The following is a 22,013-nucleotide window of genomic DNA, read 5'->3' on the forward strand; positions in this document are numbered from 1 at the left end:
GATACCTGTAAAATTAGTTTTTTTTACTGTTAATAAAAAAACTTAAATTTGACAGTAAAATTTGGGCACCTGTAAAATTACTGTAGAATTAGTTTTTTTACTGTAAATTTAAAAACCTGCAATTTTACAGTAAAGTTTTGGCTACTGTAAAATTACTGTAAAATGTGTTGTTTTACTGTAAATTAAAAAAAATCAATTTTACAGTAACATTTTGGCACCTGTAAAATTACTGTAACATTTGTTGTTTTACTGTAAATAATGCAACCTGTAAAATTACTTTAAAATGTGTGTTTTACTGTAAATACAAAAACTGCAATTTTACAGTATAATTTGGGCACCTGTAAAAAATTGTTTTTACTATAAATTAAAAAACTGCAATTTTACAGTAAAATTTGGGTACCTGTAAAATTACTGTAAAAAACTGCAATTTTACAGTAAAATTTTGGCACCTGTAAAATTACTGTAACATTTGTTGTTTTACTGTTAATAATGGCACCTGTAAAATTACTTTAAAATGTGTGTTTTACTGTAAATACAAAAACTGCAATTTTACAGTATAATTTGGGCACTTGTAAAATTACTGTAGAATTATTATTTTTTTATTCTAAATTAAAAAACCTGCAATTTTACAGTAAAGTTTTGGCACCTGTAAAATTACTGTTAAATTTTTTGTTTTACTGTAAATAAAAAAAATCTGCAATTTTACCGTAACATTTTGCCACCTGTAAAATTACTGTAAAATGTGTTTTTTGTAATGTTAATAAAAACCAGCAATTTTACAGTAAAGTTTTGGTACCTGTAAAATTATTAGTTTTTACTGTAAATAAAAAAAATCAAATTTTACAGTAAAATTTGGGCACCTGCAAAATTACTGTAGAATTTGTTTTTTACTGTAAATAAAAAAAATGCAATTTTACAGTAACATTTTGGCACCTGTAAAATTTGCTTTTTTTACTGTAAATAAAAGAAAATGCAATTTTTACAGTAAAATTTTGGCACCTGTAAAGTTTCTGTAAAATATTTTTTTTTACTGTAAATTTTAAAAAAATGCAATTTTACAATAACGTTTTGGCACCTGTAAAATTACTGTAAAATGTGTTTTTTTTTACTGTAAAAAAACAACTGCAATTTTATAGTGACATTTTGTCACTTGTAAAATTATTGTAAAATTAGCTTTTTTTACTGTAAATAAAAGAAATGCAATTTTACAGTAAAATTTTGGCACTTGTAAAGTTACTGTGAAATTTGTTTTTTTACTGTAAATTTAAAAAAAAATTTACAGTAACATTTTGCACCTGTAAAATTACTGTAAAATGTGTTTTTTTTACTGTAAGAAAATCGTCTGATATTGATCGGTGGCCCATGGATCGGCACATCCTTAGTTAAACGCGTACAAGTAGGAAGTCTACCTTTGAAGAAGTAAATAACGTCTTTTTTCCGAGACCACACGTGCACGAAGGCATCCACTCCGTCTGCGGGGAGTCCATGCCAGCCAACCTGCATGGACACCGGATCCCCGTACCGCGTGCGGTTGTTCCTGTTCTCGTACAGCCAGTACCAGCCCTCCCTCATGAAGTAGGTGTTAAAGCGGACCACCACCTCGCCATAGGGGGTCTTCTCCCTTCTGATCCAGTCAAACACGGTGCTGAATCTGCCCTGGCAGCCCCCTGCAGGCCACAAGGAACGGAATACAGTTGAGAGACTTTTGAAAATGAAAAGATCCTGACTCCTCGGTCTTACCGTAGAGGTTCTGGACCGCTTTCCTGTCCGTCCAGTCCATCTCGAAGCTGGACTCCTGGGGTAGGTAGCTGGGTTGCATGATGGATCCTGCTCTGTGGATGTGAGGCAGTCCCAGAACGTGGCCGATCTCGTGGACTGCCACCTGAAAGACGGCTCAATCAAAACGGCACACCCTAAAGATTCCGTTGAAGTGTAAAGGTCTAGACCCCACACCTTAAGGAGGCTGATTCCGCTGCCGGCGTTCGGACTGGTGAAATGTTCGTCGTCGTCAAAGTGGATGTCACCCAGGAACCAAGCGTGGGCAAATTCTTGACCTGTGCCATCAAACCTCTGATTGCAACCCAGGTGTCTTCCTAAATCCAACGAGTCAAAGGATGGTCTTGTTAACACCGTCACAAGCACTGCACGCCGGAACAATCAGGACTATGGCGCACCTGTTCCGAAGCCGAGCCTGATGTCGATATCTTCCAGCGGCGAGCGGTTATCCTCCGAGAACTCCAGCGGCGACACCTCGCTCCACATTCTGAAAGCCAGCCTGAAGACGTACCTCTGCTCCTCGACGGACAGCTGACTGCTGTAGCCTTCGCCCATCAGCCTCCACCTCAGCACGGTCTTGCTGAAGGCCACGTGTCCCACCTCGCTCACGTCTCGCTTACGCCTGCTCTCAGACACCAGAGCAGACAGGTGGCGTTTCTTGCGTGCCACCGCTTGGCTCGGACGTCTGGTGTCGGAGCTATTCCGGGAGGTGTTCGTCGACGCGGTTGTGTTGGTGTCGAGAGAGAGATCCCTTTTTGTGTTAAGTAAGTCTGAATCATTAGCAGCCAACCACGTGTCGCTTGCTGTGTCGTTACTCTCAGTACTGTTAAAAGTGTCCACATCGGTGATGTTTTCAACATCTAAGTCCTCCTCAGGTGCCTCAGGGGGGTTGAGGTCCAGCTCTCGGTCGGGTACGCCACACCTGGGCTTGTTCATGGCCACCCGGGTGGCTTGGTCGAACACCCCGGTCACAGGCAGACCCGACATCCGCTGGAAATCTCGAAGTGCTGAGATAAACGCTCGACTTTCGCCGTCTTGAGGACGATCCCTGGAATGGGGCACGGAGGAGCCCTCCTGGATAGTCGCTTGAAGCTCGTCTAGGTAGTCTTCGTCCTGATAGTCCCGGTGCCGGGTCTCTTCCCACCTCACCGGCTTCATGAAGCCGTACCTGGAGAGGAAGAGCTAAAACGGAGAGAAAGACTCAGTAGAGCGCAGAGGGTTGAAGAATGCATTCTAGCTTAGTCGCTAGCATACCAGACAACGCAAGACGGTCCATCCTTTTGAAATCTTTGACTAACTAAGGGGTCGGCAACCCAAAAATGTTGAAAGAGCCATATTGGAGCAAAAATACAAAAAAAAAATCTGCCCGTAGACGCGAAAAAAATTCAAGCCTTATATAAGTGTTATAATGAAGGCAACACATGATGGAAGTGTCTATATTAGCCTACTATTAAAATGACTTTAAAAGTCTTATATAAGTGTTATAATGAAGGCAACACATGATGTAAGTGTCTATATTAGCTATATTAGCCTACTATCAAAATGACTTTAAAAATCTTATATATGTGTTATAATGAAGGCAACACATGATGTAAGTGTCTATATTAGCTATATTAGCCTACTATCAAAATGACTTTAAAAGTCTTATATAAGTGTTATTATGAAGGCAACACATGATGTAAGTGTCTATATTAGCTCTAATAGCCTACTGTCAAAATTACTTTAAAAGCTTTACATAGGTGTTATAATGAAGGCAACACATGATGTAAGTGTCTATATTAGTTATATTAGCCTACTATCAAAATGACTTTAAAAGCTTTAAAAGAAAACCAAAAAATATCAAGTCACAGTATCACAGTATCAATAATAATATTAATAATAATAGTGTATATATATATATATATATATATATATATATATATATATATATATATATATATATATATATATATATATATATATATATATATACATATATATATTTACATACATTATACATATATATACATGTGTATATATATATATATATATATATATATATATATATATATATATATATATATATATATAGTATATATATACATATATATATTTACATACATTATACATATATATACATGTGTATATATATATATATATATATATATATATACACAGTATATATATACATATATATATTTACATACATTATACATATATATACATGTATATATATATATATATATATATATATATATATATATATATACATGTATATATATGTATAATGTATGTAAATATATATATGTATATATATACTGTGTATATATATACTGTGTGTATATATATATATATATATATATATATATATATATATATATATATATATATATATATATATATATATATATATATATATATTGATATTTATATATATATATATATATATATATATATATATATATATATATATATATATATATATATATATATATATATATATATATATATATATATATATATATACACATACATATGTATACACATAAAACACTAAAAAAGAAAACCAAAAAATATAAAGTCACAGTATCACAGTATCAATAATAATATTAATAATAATAGTATATATATACATACGTATATTTACATACATTATACATACATTTATACATACATATATATATATATATATACATAAATACATACATGCATATGTTTACATACGTTATACATATACCGTATGTATATATATATATATATATATATATATATATATATATATATATATATATATATATATATATATATATACAGTATATATATACATATATATATTTACATACATTACATTTACATATATTATATATATATATATATATATATATATATATATATACAGTATATATATATACATATATATATTTACATACATTATACATATATATACATGTATGTATATATATATATATATACACATACATACATACATGCATATGTTTACATACATTATACATGTGTATATATATATATATATATATATATATATATATATATATATATATATATATATATATATATATATATATATATATATATATACACATACATATACACACATACACATAAAACACTAAAAAAAGAAAACCAAAAAATATCAAGTCACAGTATCACAGTATCAATAATAATATTAATAATAATAGTATATATATACAGTACATACGTATATTTACATACATTATACATACATTTATACATACATATATATATACATATATATATATATATATATATATATATATATATATATATATATATATATATATATATATATATATATATATATATATATATATATATATATATATATATATACATAAATACATACATGCATATGTTTACATACATTATACATGTGTGTATATATATATATATATATATATATATATATATATATATATATATATATATATATATATATATATATATATACATACACACATACATATGTATACACATAAAACACTAAAAAAAGAAACACAAAAAATATCAAGTCACAGTACTACAGTATCAATAATAATATTAATAATAATAGTATATATATACATACGTATATTTACATACATTATACATATATTTATACATACACATATGTATATATATATATATACATACATACTGTACATACATACATATGTTTATATACATTATGTATACCCCCCGCGTCCCCGAAAAGGACAAGCGGTAGAAAATGGATGGATGGATGGATGGATATATGCATATATATATACACATATACATAATTATATGCATATATTTACATACATATATACATACATACAGATACATGTTTATGTTTTCTTTATATTATTTAGAAATAATAACAAAAAATTGTTATTTAGATGTGAACCGGTTTTTTTGAGCACCCAGAGTGGATACCAACATATACTTTTTGCTCTGACATTACAAGAATTAATAACTCTCTGCCATTTTTACTTTATAAAAGTAACTCTCGGAAGAAAAATGTTCTTTTTTTTTTTAAGTGTCTCCCATCTATACAAGAAATGATGAAGTGTCCACAACCTAATAAGTAAAATCCTCAGATAAACGCCATTGTTTCTAGGAAAATAAGTACAGATTACTTATTCCTTTTACTATTACTACTGCTAAATATGCACGAACAATAGTGAAGATAATTTAGTCCAAAAATCATAAACCAGTACCAAAATATTATGGGCTCTTCTTTCTTTACTTTTTGCATAATATTGCATGTTTTATTTTTTTAAATAAATACATTTTTGATGAAGATTTGCAGTGGCTGTATTGTGCATTACAGTGTTATCGTCATTATGTGGGAAGGTTATCTAAAAAAACAGTATCATTTAACGTACAAATAGTCAAAAAAAGACTCGTTACCTCTGCAGAGTATTTGTCATTGATGGTCTGAGCTTGTTGCGAGTTGAACGTCTGTAAATCCGAGTGATCCCGACTATGGAAAAGCTTTTCCGTGTCAGCAATTTGGCCGACACTTGTCCAAAGAAGCAAAGTAATCAGCTGGATGGAAGTCAGCATCGTGGGGTTTAGTGAGGACATTTTTTGTTTTTTGTTTTTTTAACCTGTGCGTCTATTTATAGGACCAGCCAGCACAGGTGTGGTCCCACTTCTCCCTCACAGGTGTGTGCGAAAAGCACTTACTGTACCGTCTGTCGGGTTTGAGCCGACAGAGTGGAAGAGTCGTAACACGCTTCGTCGGTTTTGGAATGAACGCTTCACTTCAATGTGGAAAAACACACACAGGTTTCACTTTGAAGGTTCCACAGTGAAGCAACACTTTAATTCCGGGCTGTCTACTGAGGGCCGCACATTGACATATTTAAGCATGCGGGGGCCATTTTGATATTTTTGATTTTCAAAACCAAATATAATATACAGATTGCTTTTAACCTTCAGGGCTCCCCTTAAAGGGGAACTGCACTTTTTTGGAATTTTGCCTATTGTTCACAATCATTATGGAAGACATAGATAGATAGATAGTAGGGATGTCCGATAATGGCTTTTTGCCGATATCCGATATTCCGATATTGTCCAACTCTTTAATTACCGATACCGATATCAACCGATATATGCAGTCGTGGAATTAACACATTATTATGCCTAATTTGGACAACCAGGTATGGTGAAGATAAGGTACTTTTAAAAAAAATAAATAATAATAAGATAACTAAATTAAAAACATTTTCTGGAATAAAAAAAGAAAGTAAAACAATATAAAAACAGCACTAATTGTAAGTGCATCTTGTGTTTTTTATGTTGATTTAATAATAATAAAAAAATAAAATAAAAAAATAAAAAACGATACAGATAATAAAAAAACGATACCGATAATTTCCGATATTACATTTTTGACGCAATCATCGGCCGATAATATCGGCAGGCCGATATTATCGGACATCCCTAATAAATAGTACTTTATTGATTCCTTCAGGACATGACAACAGATGTATTTTTTAATGCATTCTAAATATTTTAATTAATTGTAGGGATGTCCGATAATGGCTTTTTGCCGATATCCGATATTCCGATATTGTCCAACTCTTTAATTACCGATACCGATATCAACCGATATATGCAGTCGTGGAATTAACACATTATTATGCCTAATTTGGACAACCAGGTATGGTGAAGATAAGGTACTTTTTAAAAAATAAAAAATAAATAAGATAACTAAATTAAAAACATTTTCTGGAATAAAAAAAGAAAGTAAAACAATATAAAAACAGTTACATAGAAACTAGTAATGAATGAAAATGAGTAAAATTAACTGTTAAAGGTTAGTACTATTAGTGGAGCAGCAGCATGCACAATCATGTGTGCTTACGGACTGTATCCCTTGCAGACTGTATTAATATCAATCAATCAATCAATGTTTATTTATATAGCCCTAAATCACAAGTATATATTGATATATAATGTAGGAACCAGAATACTGATAACAGAAAGAAATGGGGGGAGGGAGGTTTTTTGGGTTGGTGCACTAATTGTAAGTGTATCTTGTGTTTTTTATGTTGATTTAATAAAAAAATTTAAAAAAAATACTAATAAAAAAAACAATACAGATAATAAAAAAAACGATACCGATAATTTCCGATATTACATTTTAACGCATTTATCGGCCGATAATATCGGCAGGCCGATATTATCGGACATCCCTAATCATGATACACGCAGTTCGCAATGTGTGTTGTTACAACTACAGTACATACACTGTCTGGCTAGTTGTGTACAAACAATACATGAAATGTGGGCTAATACTTTTACAGATACTGTAATACGATTGTTCATGTTTTTCAGTCAGTACAAATTGGTGTTCTATCACAGTGTTGTGCATAACAAACCCAAACGCATTTTGTGCTGGCGTAGAAGCTAGCATATCTCTTGCCGTTGTCAGCTTTTACGGCTAATACCGACGCACGCCGATGTGTTACTACGATAGAAAAATAGTTCCTCAGTGTCGCTACAGTTTGGTTATCATACAGGTTACGGAACGTAAATGAAGTATTGTTGACGGTTTTTGAATGCGTTTTTAAAGTGATTTAGAGGTCGAATTGATCGCTCCCATTAGCTGCATTGCTAGCCACCAAGAACGAGACGATTTTTGTATGTTAGAAAGCGAAAAAAAACAAAAAAAAACTTGTGTCTTGTCTCTCATGATTGTGAACGATAAAGCAAAATTCCAAAAAAGTGCATTTTCCGTTTAAGTCTGGAGATCAACTTCAGATCTATCCATTATTGATTGTAAGTTTTTATTATTCTGTTGAGAGATGTCCGATATTATCGGCCGATAAATGCTTTAAAATGTAATATCGGAAATTATCGGTATCGGTTTTTTTATTATCGGTACCATTTTTTTTGTTGGTTTTTTTTTTAAAATCCACATAAAAAACACAAGATACACTTACAATTAGTGCACCAACCCAACCTCCCTCCCCCATTTACACTCATTCACACAAAAGGGTTGTTTATTTCTGTTATTAATATTCTGCTTCCTACATTATATATCAATATATATCAATACAGTCTGCAAGGGATACAGTCCGTAAGCACACATGATTGTGCGTGCTGCTGCTCCACTAATAGTACTAACCTTTAACAGTTAATTTTACTCATTTTCATTCATTACTAGTTTCTATCTAACTGTTTTTATATTGTTTTACTTTCTTTTGTATTCAAGTAAATGTTTTTAATTTATTTATCTTATTTTATTTTATTTAAAAAAAAACACCTTATCTTCACCATACCTGGTTGTCCAAATTAGGCATAATAATGTGTTAATTCCACGACTGTATATATCGGTATCGGTTGATATCGGTATCGGTAATTAAAGAGTTGGACAATATCGGAATATCGGATATGGGCAAAAAGCCATTATCGGACATCCCTAATTCTGTTCTTTTCATTTATTTGTTTAATGGCCTTTTTGTCTAAGAACTTTTTTTTTATATGGCAAACACACAAAATAATATTAATATTTTGTAATATTTTCCCCCAAAAAAATTATGTGAAGCAACTGGAGCCTCGAATAAGTTAATAATTCATAACAACATTCATTTGATTCATTATTATATTTTTATTTTTTGCATATTTGTGTTTTCAGAATGAACATTGCAACGTTTCACATTACATTTATAATATTTGCTCTTTTATTCAATTTTTTATTTTTTTATTTTTTTAAATAGTATTTCTAGAATGTGCCGCGGGCCGTTAAAAAAATAGCCGCGGGCCGCAAATGGCCCTCTAGGCCGCACTTTGGACAAGACCACACAAAAGCATAACAATAAATAGCATATGTACACTTGGACGCAGGGCAAATAAATACAATTTAAAAACAACAAATATTATTTCCATTGTGATTGGTTGGATGGTTATTTTAGCGCTTTGCTCATAGCCGCCGCCAAGTGCTCCGGTGTTGGCTTCTCCGCAGTGCAGCTGACGCTCAGACCCTCCGCCAACATGGCGTCCCGCGTCGTGGGCCCGATGGCGGCAAACTGGACACAAAAACTCCGTAAAATACTTTAATTTTGAGGTTATGCTAAACTGACTCACCTTTATTTGTGCAAGCCGCTCACCAGCTAACCTCCGCACGGTCTTCAGGCTGAACTTGACTCCTGACGGGCTAAAGAAAGCTATGGTCGCCGGGAGGTCCTGGCAGGGAGACAACACAAACAATACAGGCAGGAAAAAAAAATATATATATATATTCAGGAGTTTAGATTTACCTGCTCTGCAAAATAATTGCAAAGATTTTTCTCCACATGTGGATGCCCTGCTGTTTGATAGACAGTCAGCGTCTCTAAAGGAAACCCTGGTGGACAAAACAGGAAGTGAATCAGTACATTTATATACATGTATATATATATATATATATATATATATATATATATATATATATACATATTTTATACATATATGTACAGTATATATATATATGTATATATATAATGGGTGTAATTTAGATTTTTTATTTTTTTATGTTGATTGAATGTTTGTTTTTATAATATCCACAAAGTTAAATGTGCAGGTTATGTTATTTGTGACCATGTTTTTGGACTTTCTGCACTGGATGATTTTTTTTTTCCTGCACCATGACTAGGGAAGGTTGTTTAGATTGGATTATATTAGATAATGTTGTGCTGTTTCTCTTGCAAGTTTGATTAATGGTTGAGGTAAATGTGTGGGCCACGGGATGGTGTAAAACTGGTAGCTAGAGAATTATTTTAATTAATAGAATTAATTAATTTCATGGGCCACCAGATGGTGACAAACTGGTAGCTAGAAAATTACTTGAATTTATTTTATTTTATTAATACATTTCATGGGCCATCAGATAGTGACAAACTGGTAGCTAGAGAATTATTTTTAATTAATTATATAATTAATTTAATGGGCCACTAGATGGTGACAAACTGGTAGCTAGATAATTATTTAAATTCATTGTATTATTAATTTTAATACATTTTTATAATATCCACAAAGTTAAATGAGCAGGTTATGTTATGTGTGACCATGTTTTTGGACTTTATGCACTGGGTGATTTTTTTTTCTGCACCATGACTAGGGAAGGTTGTTTGGATTGGGTTATATTAGAGAGTGTTGTGCTGTTTCTCTTGCAAGTTTGATTAATGGTTGAGGTAAATTTGTGGGCCACCGCACGGTGTAAAACTGGTAGCTAGAGAATTACTTAAATTAATTGTATTAATTAATTTCATGGGCCACCAGATGGTGACAAACTGGTAGCTAGAGAATTATTTTAATACATTTTATTATTAATTATTATACATTTTTATAATAAACTGGTAGCTAGAGAATTATTTTAATTAATTGTATTAATTAATTTCATGGGCCACCAGATGGTGACAAACTGGTAGCTAGAGAATTATTTTAATTAATTGTATTGTTAATTTTTATAATATCCACAAAATTCAATGAGAAGGTTGTGTTATGTGTTGTTATGAGTCAACTTACTTTGACACATTGTGTTATTTAAAACATTGCCTGTAGTTAACAGTTTTAACCCTGGAACGGATTATTACGATTTTTAAGTAAAAAAAATAGATGAATTATGTTCCCCCTTAGAGGACATCTTACCATTTTCCCTTAATGCCGTTGGCAGGACTTCTCTTTTGATGGAGCCACATGGGAAGAAAAGTGGAGGAATATTCGTGTCCTCCCCTACATCAACATAGAAATGCAATTATGATCCACTTTTAACCTCCGGTGTGGAAAATCAGAATGCTAAAATGCTAGTGCGTACGTTCAATAATGACCCGCGACAGCACCTCTGCAGTCCCCGTGTCCTCGCCAAGGGGGTTTAGACCGATACCGCACACTGCGGAGGAGAAGAAAACACAGTCAAAAGCCATATAACGTCACGCTGGTGTTGTGTCGTTAGGCTGTAAAAAGACAACAAAGACGGCAAGACACACTTCAGGAAGCACTTACTCGCTCGCTCAGAACCGACAATTTTCTGTCACTTGTGCACGGCCTTTTTCACCAAAGGGCGCTAACTGCTCCTCGCGCTTTAATGTCAGCAGCAGGTGTGCGTCCTACAACAGTGGGAGTGGGAAGGTAGGCACTCACCTGTGACAGCTAAGATCTAGGTGGATTGCGATGTGCGTTATTATTTTCACATCTCGAGATCATTCAAAATTATACCCGAAGGTAAGTTTTAATACTCTCAATATAGTTGTATTTGTTTGTAAATATATATGTCCCTAGAATCCTGAAATATGAAGTCAATTTGAGTATTCAATCATGGTTTTTGTGCTGACTAAAAATGTCTGTCCGAGGAAGTGACCATGAAAATCCACAAAAATGTGTTGATTGGACGTTTGTTTTTATAATATCCACAAAGATAAATGAGCAGGTTGTGTTATGTGTGACCATGTTTTTTGACTTTCTGCACTGGTTGATTTTTTTTCTGCACCATGACTAGGGAAGGTTGTTTGGATTGGGTTGTATTAGAGAATGTTGTGTTGTTTCTCTGGCAAGTTTAATTAATGGTTGAGGTAATCTGATTTCAAGAAGTGCAAAAAATCAAGTCTCAAGATCATTCAAAATTATAACCGAAGGTAAGTTTTAATATCCTCACTATAGTTGTATTTGTTTGCATACATATCTGTCCTTATAATCCTGAAATATGAAGTCAGTCTGAGCATTCAATCACGTTTTTTGTGCGGACGAAAAATCCACAAAAAATTGTGTAACATCATTTCATCCAGAAAAAAACCCCACTATGGATGCACTATTGCACAATTATTCACTTTAAATGGCGTTTTATGAGATTTTGAAACCATTCAGTTTGTATTCAAAGCTGTATGTATATATATATATATATATATATATATATATATATATATATATATATATATATATATATATATATATATATATATATATATATATATATATATATATATATATATATATATATATATATATATATATTAGGGCTGCGACTAACGATTAATTTGATAATCGATTACTCTGTCGATTATTACTTCGATTAATCGATTAATAATCGGATAAAAGAGACAAACTACATTTCTATCCTTTCCAGTATTTTATTGAAAAAAAACATCATACTGGCACCATACTTATTTTGATTATTGTTTCTCTGCTGTTTGTACATGTTGCAGTTTATAAATAAAGGTTTATTTAAAAAAAAAAAATTTTAGAAATAAAAATATTTAAAAAACAAAATAAAAAAAAGCCTGCGCATGCGCATAGCATAGATCCAACGAATCGATGACTAAATTAATCGGCAACTATTTTTATAATCGATTTTAATCGATTAGTTGTTGCAGCCCTTATATATATATATATATATATATATATATATATATATATATATATATATATATATATATATATATATATAGGGCTGGGCCGTATACTGGTATATTTTAGAAAGTTATATCTATTTGAGACAATACCGCTATACCAGTTTTGTTTATGTGCCTTTGTTGCGGCCAGTGCGAAGTTGGGAGAGTGGCCGTGCCAGCAATCTGAGGGTTACTGGTTCAATCCCCATCTTCTACCATCCTAGTCATGTCCGTTGTGTCCTTGGGCAAGACACTTCACCCTTGCTCCTGATGGGTCCTGGTTAGCGCCTTGCATGGCAGCTCCCGCCATCAGTGTGTGAATGTGTGTGTGAATGTGGAAATACTGTCAAAGCGCTTTGGGCTCCTTAAAAAGGGGTAGAAAAGCGCTATACAAGTACTACCATTTACCATTTTTTATTTTAACAAAACAGTAGTCAGAGCCAACAAACTGCCAAAGCTAAAGCTAACAACAAAAAGTTAAGCTGAAACCCCTCTCTGAAGTCAATCAATCAATGTTTATTTATATAGCCCTAAATCACAAGTGTCTCAAAGGGCTGTACAAGCCACAACGACATCCTCGGTACAGAGCCCACATAGAAGTCACATGTCGCTTGGCAACAGGCACCGCCTTTTAAAGGCACACACATACACAAAGCTCACATAAACTTCTCTCAACTGCGTGACATAGACATATATATTTGTTTTAAGTTTTTAAACAACACATAATTATTTTCCCGAATAATTAATTACATTTATTAAAAAGTAAATATATTTGTAATTAAATTACTTTTATGGTTGAGTACCAAGTAACTATAACTAATTACGTTTTAAAAGTAGTTCACAGAACACTGGTAGTAACAGTAATGTGGTGTTGAGTATAAAACTAAACACTTTGCACGCTTTGTTTAAAATACCGATAAATATCATATACCGCGATACAACCTAAAAATATCGCCCGGCCCTAACCGTAAGTATGCTGTTGTTGCTGATACCATCTGTGGGGACTTGACACTGTGACATAGTGACAACATGGCACAAAATGAATGAATTGATCATTTTATTGAACCCTTTTAAGATATCATTTTTAGAAAGCGGCATCAAAAAATGTGAAGTCATAGGGAATTTGTTTTTGTATTTTAAATAATTGATGAAATAGTTGATTGATTAATTAGATTTAATGGAAATAGATTGTTTTAGATTGCTTTCGTTTAAGGTATCATCTGTTGAAAACCCAATTTGCAAATTCTAAGGAATTTAGAAGTTACAACTATTTATCTGTTAATTGTGATGTAAATTGTAAATAATAAAATCATTAATTAACTACTTTAACCAGTGATTAGTGTTCTGTGTCTTGTAATGTCCTGTCTTGTAAATGTCCAGTATTATTATTAGGGGCGGCGTGGCGAAGTTGGTAGAGTGGCCGTGCCAGCAATCGGAGGGTTGCTGGTTACTGGGGTTCAATCCCCACCTTCTACCATCCTAGTCACGTCCGTTGTGTCCTTGGGCAAGACACTTCACCCTTGCTCCTGATGGCTGCTGGTTAGCGCCTTGCATGGCAGCTCCCTCCATCAGTGTGTGAATGTGTGTGTGAATGTGTGAATGTGGAAATACTGTCAAAGCGCTTTGAGTACCTTGAAGGTAGAAAAGCGCTATACAAGTATAACCCATTTATCATTATTTATTTATTATGTATTTTACAATGTCCTGCTCCTATATTTCCTGTATTTTATATTATTACTTTGAACTGTTTTTTATTTTAATTTTTTATCCTGTAAAGCATCTTTGAGTACTCTGAAAAGCGCTATACCAAATAAAATGTATTATTATTAGGGATGTCCGATAATATCGGCCTGCCGATATTATCGGCCGATAAATGCCTTAAAATGTAATATCGGAAATTATCGGTATCGGTTTTTTTATTATCTGTATCTGTTTTTTTTTGTTTGTTTTGTTTTTTTATTAAATCAACATAAAAAACACAAGATACACTTACAATTAGTGCACCAACCCAAAAAACCTCCCTCCCCCCATTTCTTTCTGTTATCAATATTCTGGTTCCTACATTATATATCAATATATATCAATACAGTCTGCAAGGGATACAGTCCGTAAGCACACATGATTGTGCGTGCTGCTGCTCCACTAATAGTACTAACCTTTAACAGTTAATTTTACTCATTTTCATTAATTACTAGTTTCTATGTAACTGTTTTTATATTGTTTTACTTTCTTTTTTATTCAAGAAAATGTTTTTAATTTAGTTATCTTATTTTATTTTATTTTTTTAAAAAGTACCTTATCTTCACCATGCATGGTTGTCCAAATTAGGCATAATAATGTGTTAATTTCACGACTGCATATATCGGTTGATATCGGTATCGGTTGATATCGGTATCGGTAATTAAAGAGTTGGACAATATCGGAATATCGGATATCGGCAAAAAGCCATTATCGGACATCCCTACTTTGAACTGTTTTTTATTTTAATTTTTTATCCTGTAAAGCGTCTTTGAGTACTCTGAAAAGCGCTAGACCAAATAAAATGTATTATTATTATTATTATTATAAAGTGATTTTCTTTGGGTTACTGAACTAACCCATTTGCTTTTTTCATGCATTTATGACAAATAAATTATGCTTTGAAGTTTATTTTCAAATATAAGTCACACTTTTGTCTTATAGGATATTTTAAGACAAAAAGCAATTTATTCTTGAACTTCAAAAATGTGTAGCTCCCTTAATATTTGACTTATGTGAAGTCATAGGGAATTTGTTTTTGTTTTTTAAATAATTGATGAAATAGTTGATTGATTAATTAGATTTAATGGAAATAGATTGTTTTAGATTGCTTTTGTTTAAGGTATCATCTGTTGAAAACCCAATTTGCAAATTTTAAGGAATTTAGAAGTTACAACTATTCATCTGTTAATTGTGATGTAAATTGTAAATAATAAAATCATTAATTATTTTAACCAGTGATTAGTGTTCTGTGTCTTGTAATGTCCTGTCTTGTAAATGTCCAGTATTATTATGTATTTTACAATGTACTGCTTTTATATTTCCTGTATTTTATATTATCACTTTGAACTGTTTTTTATTTTAATTTTTTATCCTGTAAAGCATCTTTGAGTACTCTGAAAAGCGCTATACCAAATAAAATGTATTATTATTATTATTATTATAAAGTGATTTTCTTTGGGTTACTGAACTAACCCATTTGCTTTTTTCATGCATTTATGACAAATAAATGATGTTTTGAAGTTAATTTTCAAATATAAGTCACACTTTTGTCTTACAGGATATTTTAAGACAAGAAGCAATTTATTCTTGAACTTCAAAAATGTGTAGCTCCCTTAATATTTGACCTATCACAACGGTTCAAGTACCATTGGAACCATTTTTTTCCATGGTCTTCGCAATTGCTTTGAGATATTTTGCATTTGAAATGTTTGGTCAAAGTACCTTGTGAAAGTAACTTACCTAAAGCGGCGGTTGCTTTCCCCACCACATACACGGACTTTGTGTTCCATTTGTCTCTCACTGATCTGCTCCATTCTGTGCAAAAGTCCCAGGTTAATTGAAATGCATAATGTACTTTTAGTTACTACCTCACCTTCTTTTCTTTCCTCTATGCACATCTTCACAGCTTCCACCGCTCTCGGACTTGTAAATATGAGGCCGCCGTATTTCTCTGGCTGGAAAAGCTTTTTTTTAAAAAAAAAACATATATATTGTAATGTCTTAAATGCTTTAACTTAAAATAAGACATAACAGACAAACAATGGCTGGTACCTTATCTGACAGGGCGTTTAATGAGACAAACTTAAAAGATAGCACAGGAAAAAGGGTCGCTTTCAGGCCATGTGATGCCAGCTCCTGAGGGATTGCAACAACAACAAAAAGGCTTTGCAAATATGTTATCAAAATAAGAGTTTATTTAAGTGCACTGCCTTTACCTTGATGTAAGGATCAGGCCCAGAGTCTCCATCTCTTGGCTCTTTCAGAAGCAAAACCAGCATCTTGACAAAACACTGCTAAATATGAGGAATATAGCAGCAAGAGTGAAGTTAGTGCACTAACCTGCAGAGAGGGTGTGGTTGCACAACAAACTAGGCGACACCCAACAACTGTCAAGTGCATTATACTGATAACTCCTCAGCTAGCATGTTATTGTTTACATTAGCAAGCAACACGCCGTGGTAAATGGGTATTTATGTATATCCACAGCATGCAGACGCGATAAGAGTTAACGCGGAGACGTCACTTACTTTATTTTACAAGTACTGTACGATGACATGTGTTTAAAATCATTTTTGTCTTTATAAATATGTGTAAAATGCAGAGAAATCTTGAGTAGCTTGCGCTCACGTCGGCGCACACGAAGACTAGCGATATAGAAGGGGTGTTGTGTTATTTTTAAGTTGTGTATTCCCGTCTTTGTCGTAGTTACATATTTACAGCTGGTATGCCTTCATTAAAATAAAGTGTATATATTTTTCCCTCTAAAGTTGAATACATATTTGACTGCAAATTGCGCCTAAAATGCGGTTTAAATATTTGTCACCCCTTTGTGTATGAGTGGTTTGTTCCATTTTACGACGGCCACAATTCGCCATTGGGGCTCTGACGCAGCTACCGTAAACCATAGCCATATTATAAGTAGACGCAGCATCGAGCGCTACTGCCTACTGGCGCTGACGTGACGCGGGGCCGCCATCTTGGAGTGGTGATCCGCTCCACTCTGTCAGCGCATTTAATTCATCTTACCTCACTGAATACCACTGATTTTCACGCTTTTTTTGGTCATACGTGTAGCTATGATAAAGGACACATGTTTTGGCGTGTTTTATTATTCATAGTTTGCTTAACAGTAATAGAATATTCTTATATGCTATAAGTCAGTGTTTTTCAACCTTTTTTGAGCCAAGGCACATTTTTTGCGTTGAAAAAATGCGGAGGCACACCTTTGATTGATTGATTGAGACTTTTATTAGTAGGTTGCACAGTGAAGTACATATTCCGTACAATTGACCACTAAATGGTAACACCCGAATAAGTTTTTCAACTTGTTTAAGTCGGGGTCCACTTAAATTGATTCATGATACAGATATATACTATCATATATACTATCATCATAATACAGTCATCACACAAGATAATCACATTGAATTATTTACATTATTTACAATCAGGGGTGTGGAGGGGGTGAGGGGAAATCATTAAAAAACAAAACTCAGTTGACACTAAAATGTCACAATTGTTGGATATGACTTTAAAGCATAACCAAGCATGCATCAATATAGCTCTGGTCTCAAAGTAGGTGTACTGTCACCACCTGTCACATCACGCCCTGACTTATTTTAAGTTTATTGCTGTTTTCTCGTGTGTAGTGTTTTAGTTCTTGTCTTGCGCTCCTATTTTGGTGGCTTTTTCTCTTTTTTTTTGGTATTTTCCTGTAGCAGTTTCATGTCTTCCTTTGAGCGATATTTCCCGCATCTACTTTGTTTTAGCAATCAAGTAAATTTCAGTTGTTTTTATCCTTCTTTGTGGGGACATTGTTGATTGTCATGTCATGTTCGGATGTACATTGTCTCTGCTCCACAGTAAGTCTTTGCTGTTGTCCAGCATTCTGTTTTTGTTTACTTTGTAAGCCAGTTCAGTTTTAGCTTCGTTCTGCATAGCCTTCCCTAAGCTTCAATGCCTTTTCCCAGGGGCACTCACCTTTTGTTTATTTTTGGTTTAAGCATTAGATACCTTTTTACCTACACGCTGCCTCCCGCTGTTTCCGACATCTACAAAGCAATTAGCTACCGGCTGCCACCTACTGACATGGAAGAGTATAACGTGGTAAGTCTGCCGATCTCCAGACAGTACAGACACTCAACAACAACACATCATTTGCAGACTATGATTACTGGTTTGCAAAAAATAGTTTTTACACAAATAGGTGAAACTAGGTAATCTCCCACGGCACACCAGACTGCATCTCACGGCACTAGCCGCGGCACAGTGGTTGAAAAACACTTCTATAAGTGATCAGACGTCCGAGATCAAAACTGGGAATATAATCCCAGAGAAGGGGGGAAAAACGGTCAGCTATTTTGAAGTTGAAGAAACAATAGGATTAGGTTATATATACATGCGTATATCCTACATAAGCAATGTATGAATACATTAGATATCTATACATCTTAGGGACCTATAGGCTGTATCTCTGTTGCTGCAGCAGCAGAGTTTATTCTGTCTTGACACTTTGTATTTATATTTTGTATTACATTCTTCCCTTAAATGATCATGTTTACAGTGATTGCTTTATATGTATTTTTTATGTATGTCGCTTTGGATAAAAGCGTCTGCCAAATACTTAAACATAAACATAGAAAAAACACCTGAAAGTCTTTATATCAGCTAAAACCACCAATCTGTTTCACTGGATTCAGAATAAAACCAAGTTCTGTTTTACCCAACAATGTTAGTATTTGAATATTGTAACTTGACTTATTCCTGGTAATTATACTGTTAAGAAAGTATTGTCTTATATTTTGCCTAAAATGAGAATGCATCATAATCAGTGGCGGCTGGTGAATTTTGTTTTAGGTGTCACAATCATTTATTTCAACTTTATGTTATTCAAGTATGACATTTTTAAATATAATTAATTTCATTGACAAGCAATTCTATTATGGTCACACTCTTGTTTGCTAGCGGCTACGATTTCAGTACTATTGAAGATCTTTGCTCCTTCTCAACTCTGTGGTAATATTCTTTTCCCAAAATACAACCAATTGTACGTTAATGTTAAATCTTACTTGTGAAAAGTAATCCCCCGATTCTTATTTTCAACAGTCCGCTCATTAGAGCAGGAAAACGCTGAACACCATCTTTGTTTTCTACCTGTCAACTGTCCGTTTAGGCCAGTGGTTCTTAACCTGGGTTCGATGGAACCCTAGGGGTTCGGTGAGTCGGCCTCAGGGGTTCGGCGGAGGTCAAAACACACCCGACTCATCGTGTAAATACAAAATTCTCCCTATTGGCGTATTTCGGATACGGCGACAGCAGACTGGTTTGCAGGTGTGTACGGTAATTTGTTGTGAGTTTATGCACTGTGTTGGTTTTATTGTTTGAACAAGGTGATGTTCATGCACGCTTCATTTTATGCACCAGTAAAAAAAACATGGTAACACTTTAGTATGGGGAACATATTCACCATTAATTAGTTGCTTATTAACATGCAAATTAGTAACATATTGGCTCTTAACTAGTCATTATTAAGTACTTATTAATGCCTTATTCGGCATGGCCTTATTATAACCCTAACCCTCTAACCCTGACCCTAACCCATACTTGCCAACCCTCTTGATTTTCCCGGGAGACTCCCGAATTTCAGTGCCCCTCCCGTAAATCTCCCAGGGCAACCATTCTCCCGAAATTTTCCCGATCTCCACCCAGACAACAATATTGGGGGCGTGCCTTAAAGGCACTGTCTTTAGCGTACTCTACAACCTGTCATTACGTCAGCTGTTCCTCCAAACAAACAGCGTGCCGGCCCAGTCAGACAATATTTGCAGCTTTTACACACACTTAAGTGAATGCAAGCATACTTGATCAACAGCCATACAGGTCACACTGAGGGTGGACGTATAAACAACTTTAACACTGTTACAAATATGCGCCACACTGTGAACCCACACCAAACAAGAATGACAAACACATTTCGGGAGAACATCCGCACCGTAACACAACATAAACACAACAGAAACAAATACCCAGAACCCCTTGCAGCACTAACTCTGCCGGGACGCTACAATATACACCCCCCGCTACCACCAAACCCCGCCCACCCCCCATCTCTCGAATTCGGAGGTCTCAAGGTTGGCAAGTATGCCCTAACCCTAACCAAATAACTCTAAATTAAGTCTTTATTGCTTAGAATATGTTCTCCGTACTAAAGTGTTACCAAAAACATATAACTTTGTCTTGTATTTGAAAAAAAATTTTTATTTTTTTTTTCACTAAAGAAGGGTTCGGTGAATGCGCATATGAAACTGGTGGGGTTCGGTACCTCCAACAAGGTTAAGAACTAGAGATGTCCGATAATATCGGCCTGCCGATATTATCTGCCGATATATGCGTTAAAATGTAATATCGGAAATTATCGGTTTTTTTATCATCAGTATCGTTTTTTTAAATTAAATCAACATAAAAAACACAAGATACACTTACAATTAGTGCACCAACCCAAAAAACCTCCCTCCCCCATTTACACTCATTCACACAAAAGGGTTGTTTCTTTCTGTTATTAATATTCTGCTTCCTACATTATATATCAATATATATCAATACAGTCTGCAAGGGATACAGTCCGTAAGCACACATGATTGTGCGTGCTGCTGGTCCACTAATAGTACTAACCTTTAACAGTTAATTTTACTCATTTTCATTCATTACTAGTTTCTATGTAACTGTTTTTATATTGTTGTACTTTCTTTTTTATTCAAGAAAATGTTTTTAATTTATTTATATTATTTTATTGATTTTTTTAAAAAGTACCTTATCTTCACCATACCTGGTTGTCCAAATTAGGCATAATAATGTGTTAATTCCACGACTGCATATATCGGTTGATATCGGTATCGGTAATTAAAGAGTTGGACAATATCAGAATATCGGATATCGGCAAAAAGCCATTATCGGACATCCCTATTAAGAACCACTGTTTTAGGCTGCTCGCTGGCTCCTCATCACCACTTCAAGATGGCGGCCGAATTTCTCGCGTCACAGCAGCCAATACTGCGTCTACTTATAAGATGTCTATGGGGCAGGCTGAGCATTCGGAGCCAAAATGGCGTCTGAGCGACCCCCAGTTTCTCTTCATTTTTT

The 22,013-nt window shown here is 33.7% G+C and overlaps 2 protein-coding genes across 2 annotated transcripts in view; both read right to left on the reverse strand.

Moving 5' to 3' along the window:
* mmp21 (matrix metallopeptidase 21) overlaps window positions 1-6,324 on the reverse strand; it is a 47,011-nt gene extending 40,687 nt beyond the window's left edge. The window contains exons 1-5 of the mRNA XM_062054809.1: window positions 6,169-6,324; window positions 2,175-2,958; window positions 1,954-2,093; window positions 1,741-1,882; window positions 1,409-1,667 (exon numbers count right to left, since the gene is read on the reverse strand). Of these exons, the coding sequence (XP_061910793.1) occupies window positions 1,409-1,667; window positions 1,741-1,882; window positions 1,954-2,093; window positions 2,175-2,958; window positions 6,169-6,324 (1,481 nt within the window). The remainder of the gene's footprint in view (window positions 1-1,408; window positions 1,668-1,740; window positions 1,883-1,953; window positions 2,094-2,174; window positions 2,959-6,168) is intronic.
* Window positions 6,325-9,369: 3,045 nt separating this feature from the next.
* Window positions 9,370-17,387, reverse strand: uros (uroporphyrinogen III synthase). The gene is made up of 10 exons (XM_062054810.1): window positions 17,214-17,387; window positions 17,090-17,164; window positions 16,926-17,009; window positions 16,747-16,837; window positions 16,614-16,688; window positions 11,564-11,638; window positions 11,398-11,481; window positions 10,029-10,114; window positions 9,856-9,954; window positions 9,370-9,797 (listed from the first exon to the last, which is right to left on the reverse strand). The coding sequence occupies exons 1-10, from the start codon at window positions 17,271-17,273 to the stop codon at window positions 9,675-9,677; spliced, it is 852 nt and encodes a 283-aa protein (XP_061910794.1). The 5' UTR covers window positions 17,274-17,387; the 3' UTR covers window positions 9,370-9,674.
* Between the last annotated feature and the right edge of the window lie 4,626 nt (window positions 17,388-22,013).

This window comes from Entelurus aequoreus, linkage group LG08 (assembly GCF_033978785.1).
Source record: "Entelurus aequoreus isolate RoL-2023_Sb linkage group LG08, RoL_Eaeq_v1.1, whole genome shotgun sequence".
NCBI classification, from domain to species: domain Eukaryota; kingdom Metazoa; phylum Chordata; class Actinopteri; order Syngnathiformes; family Syngnathidae; genus Entelurus; species Entelurus aequoreus.

Coding starts and splice junctions, on each gene's coding strand:
- uros (XM_062054810.1), bottom strand. CDS start 17,273: ATGCACTTGACAGTTGTTGGGTGTCGCCTAGTTTGTTGTGCAACCACA. Junction 17,010..17,089: donor GGCCTGATCCTTACATCAAG/GTAAAGGCAGTG, acceptor GCAATCCCTCAG/GAGCTGGCATCACATGGCCT. Junction 16,689..16,746: donor CATAGAGGAAAGAAAAGAAG/GTGAGGTAGTAA, acceptor ACTTTTGCACAG/AATGGAGCAGATCAGTGAGA.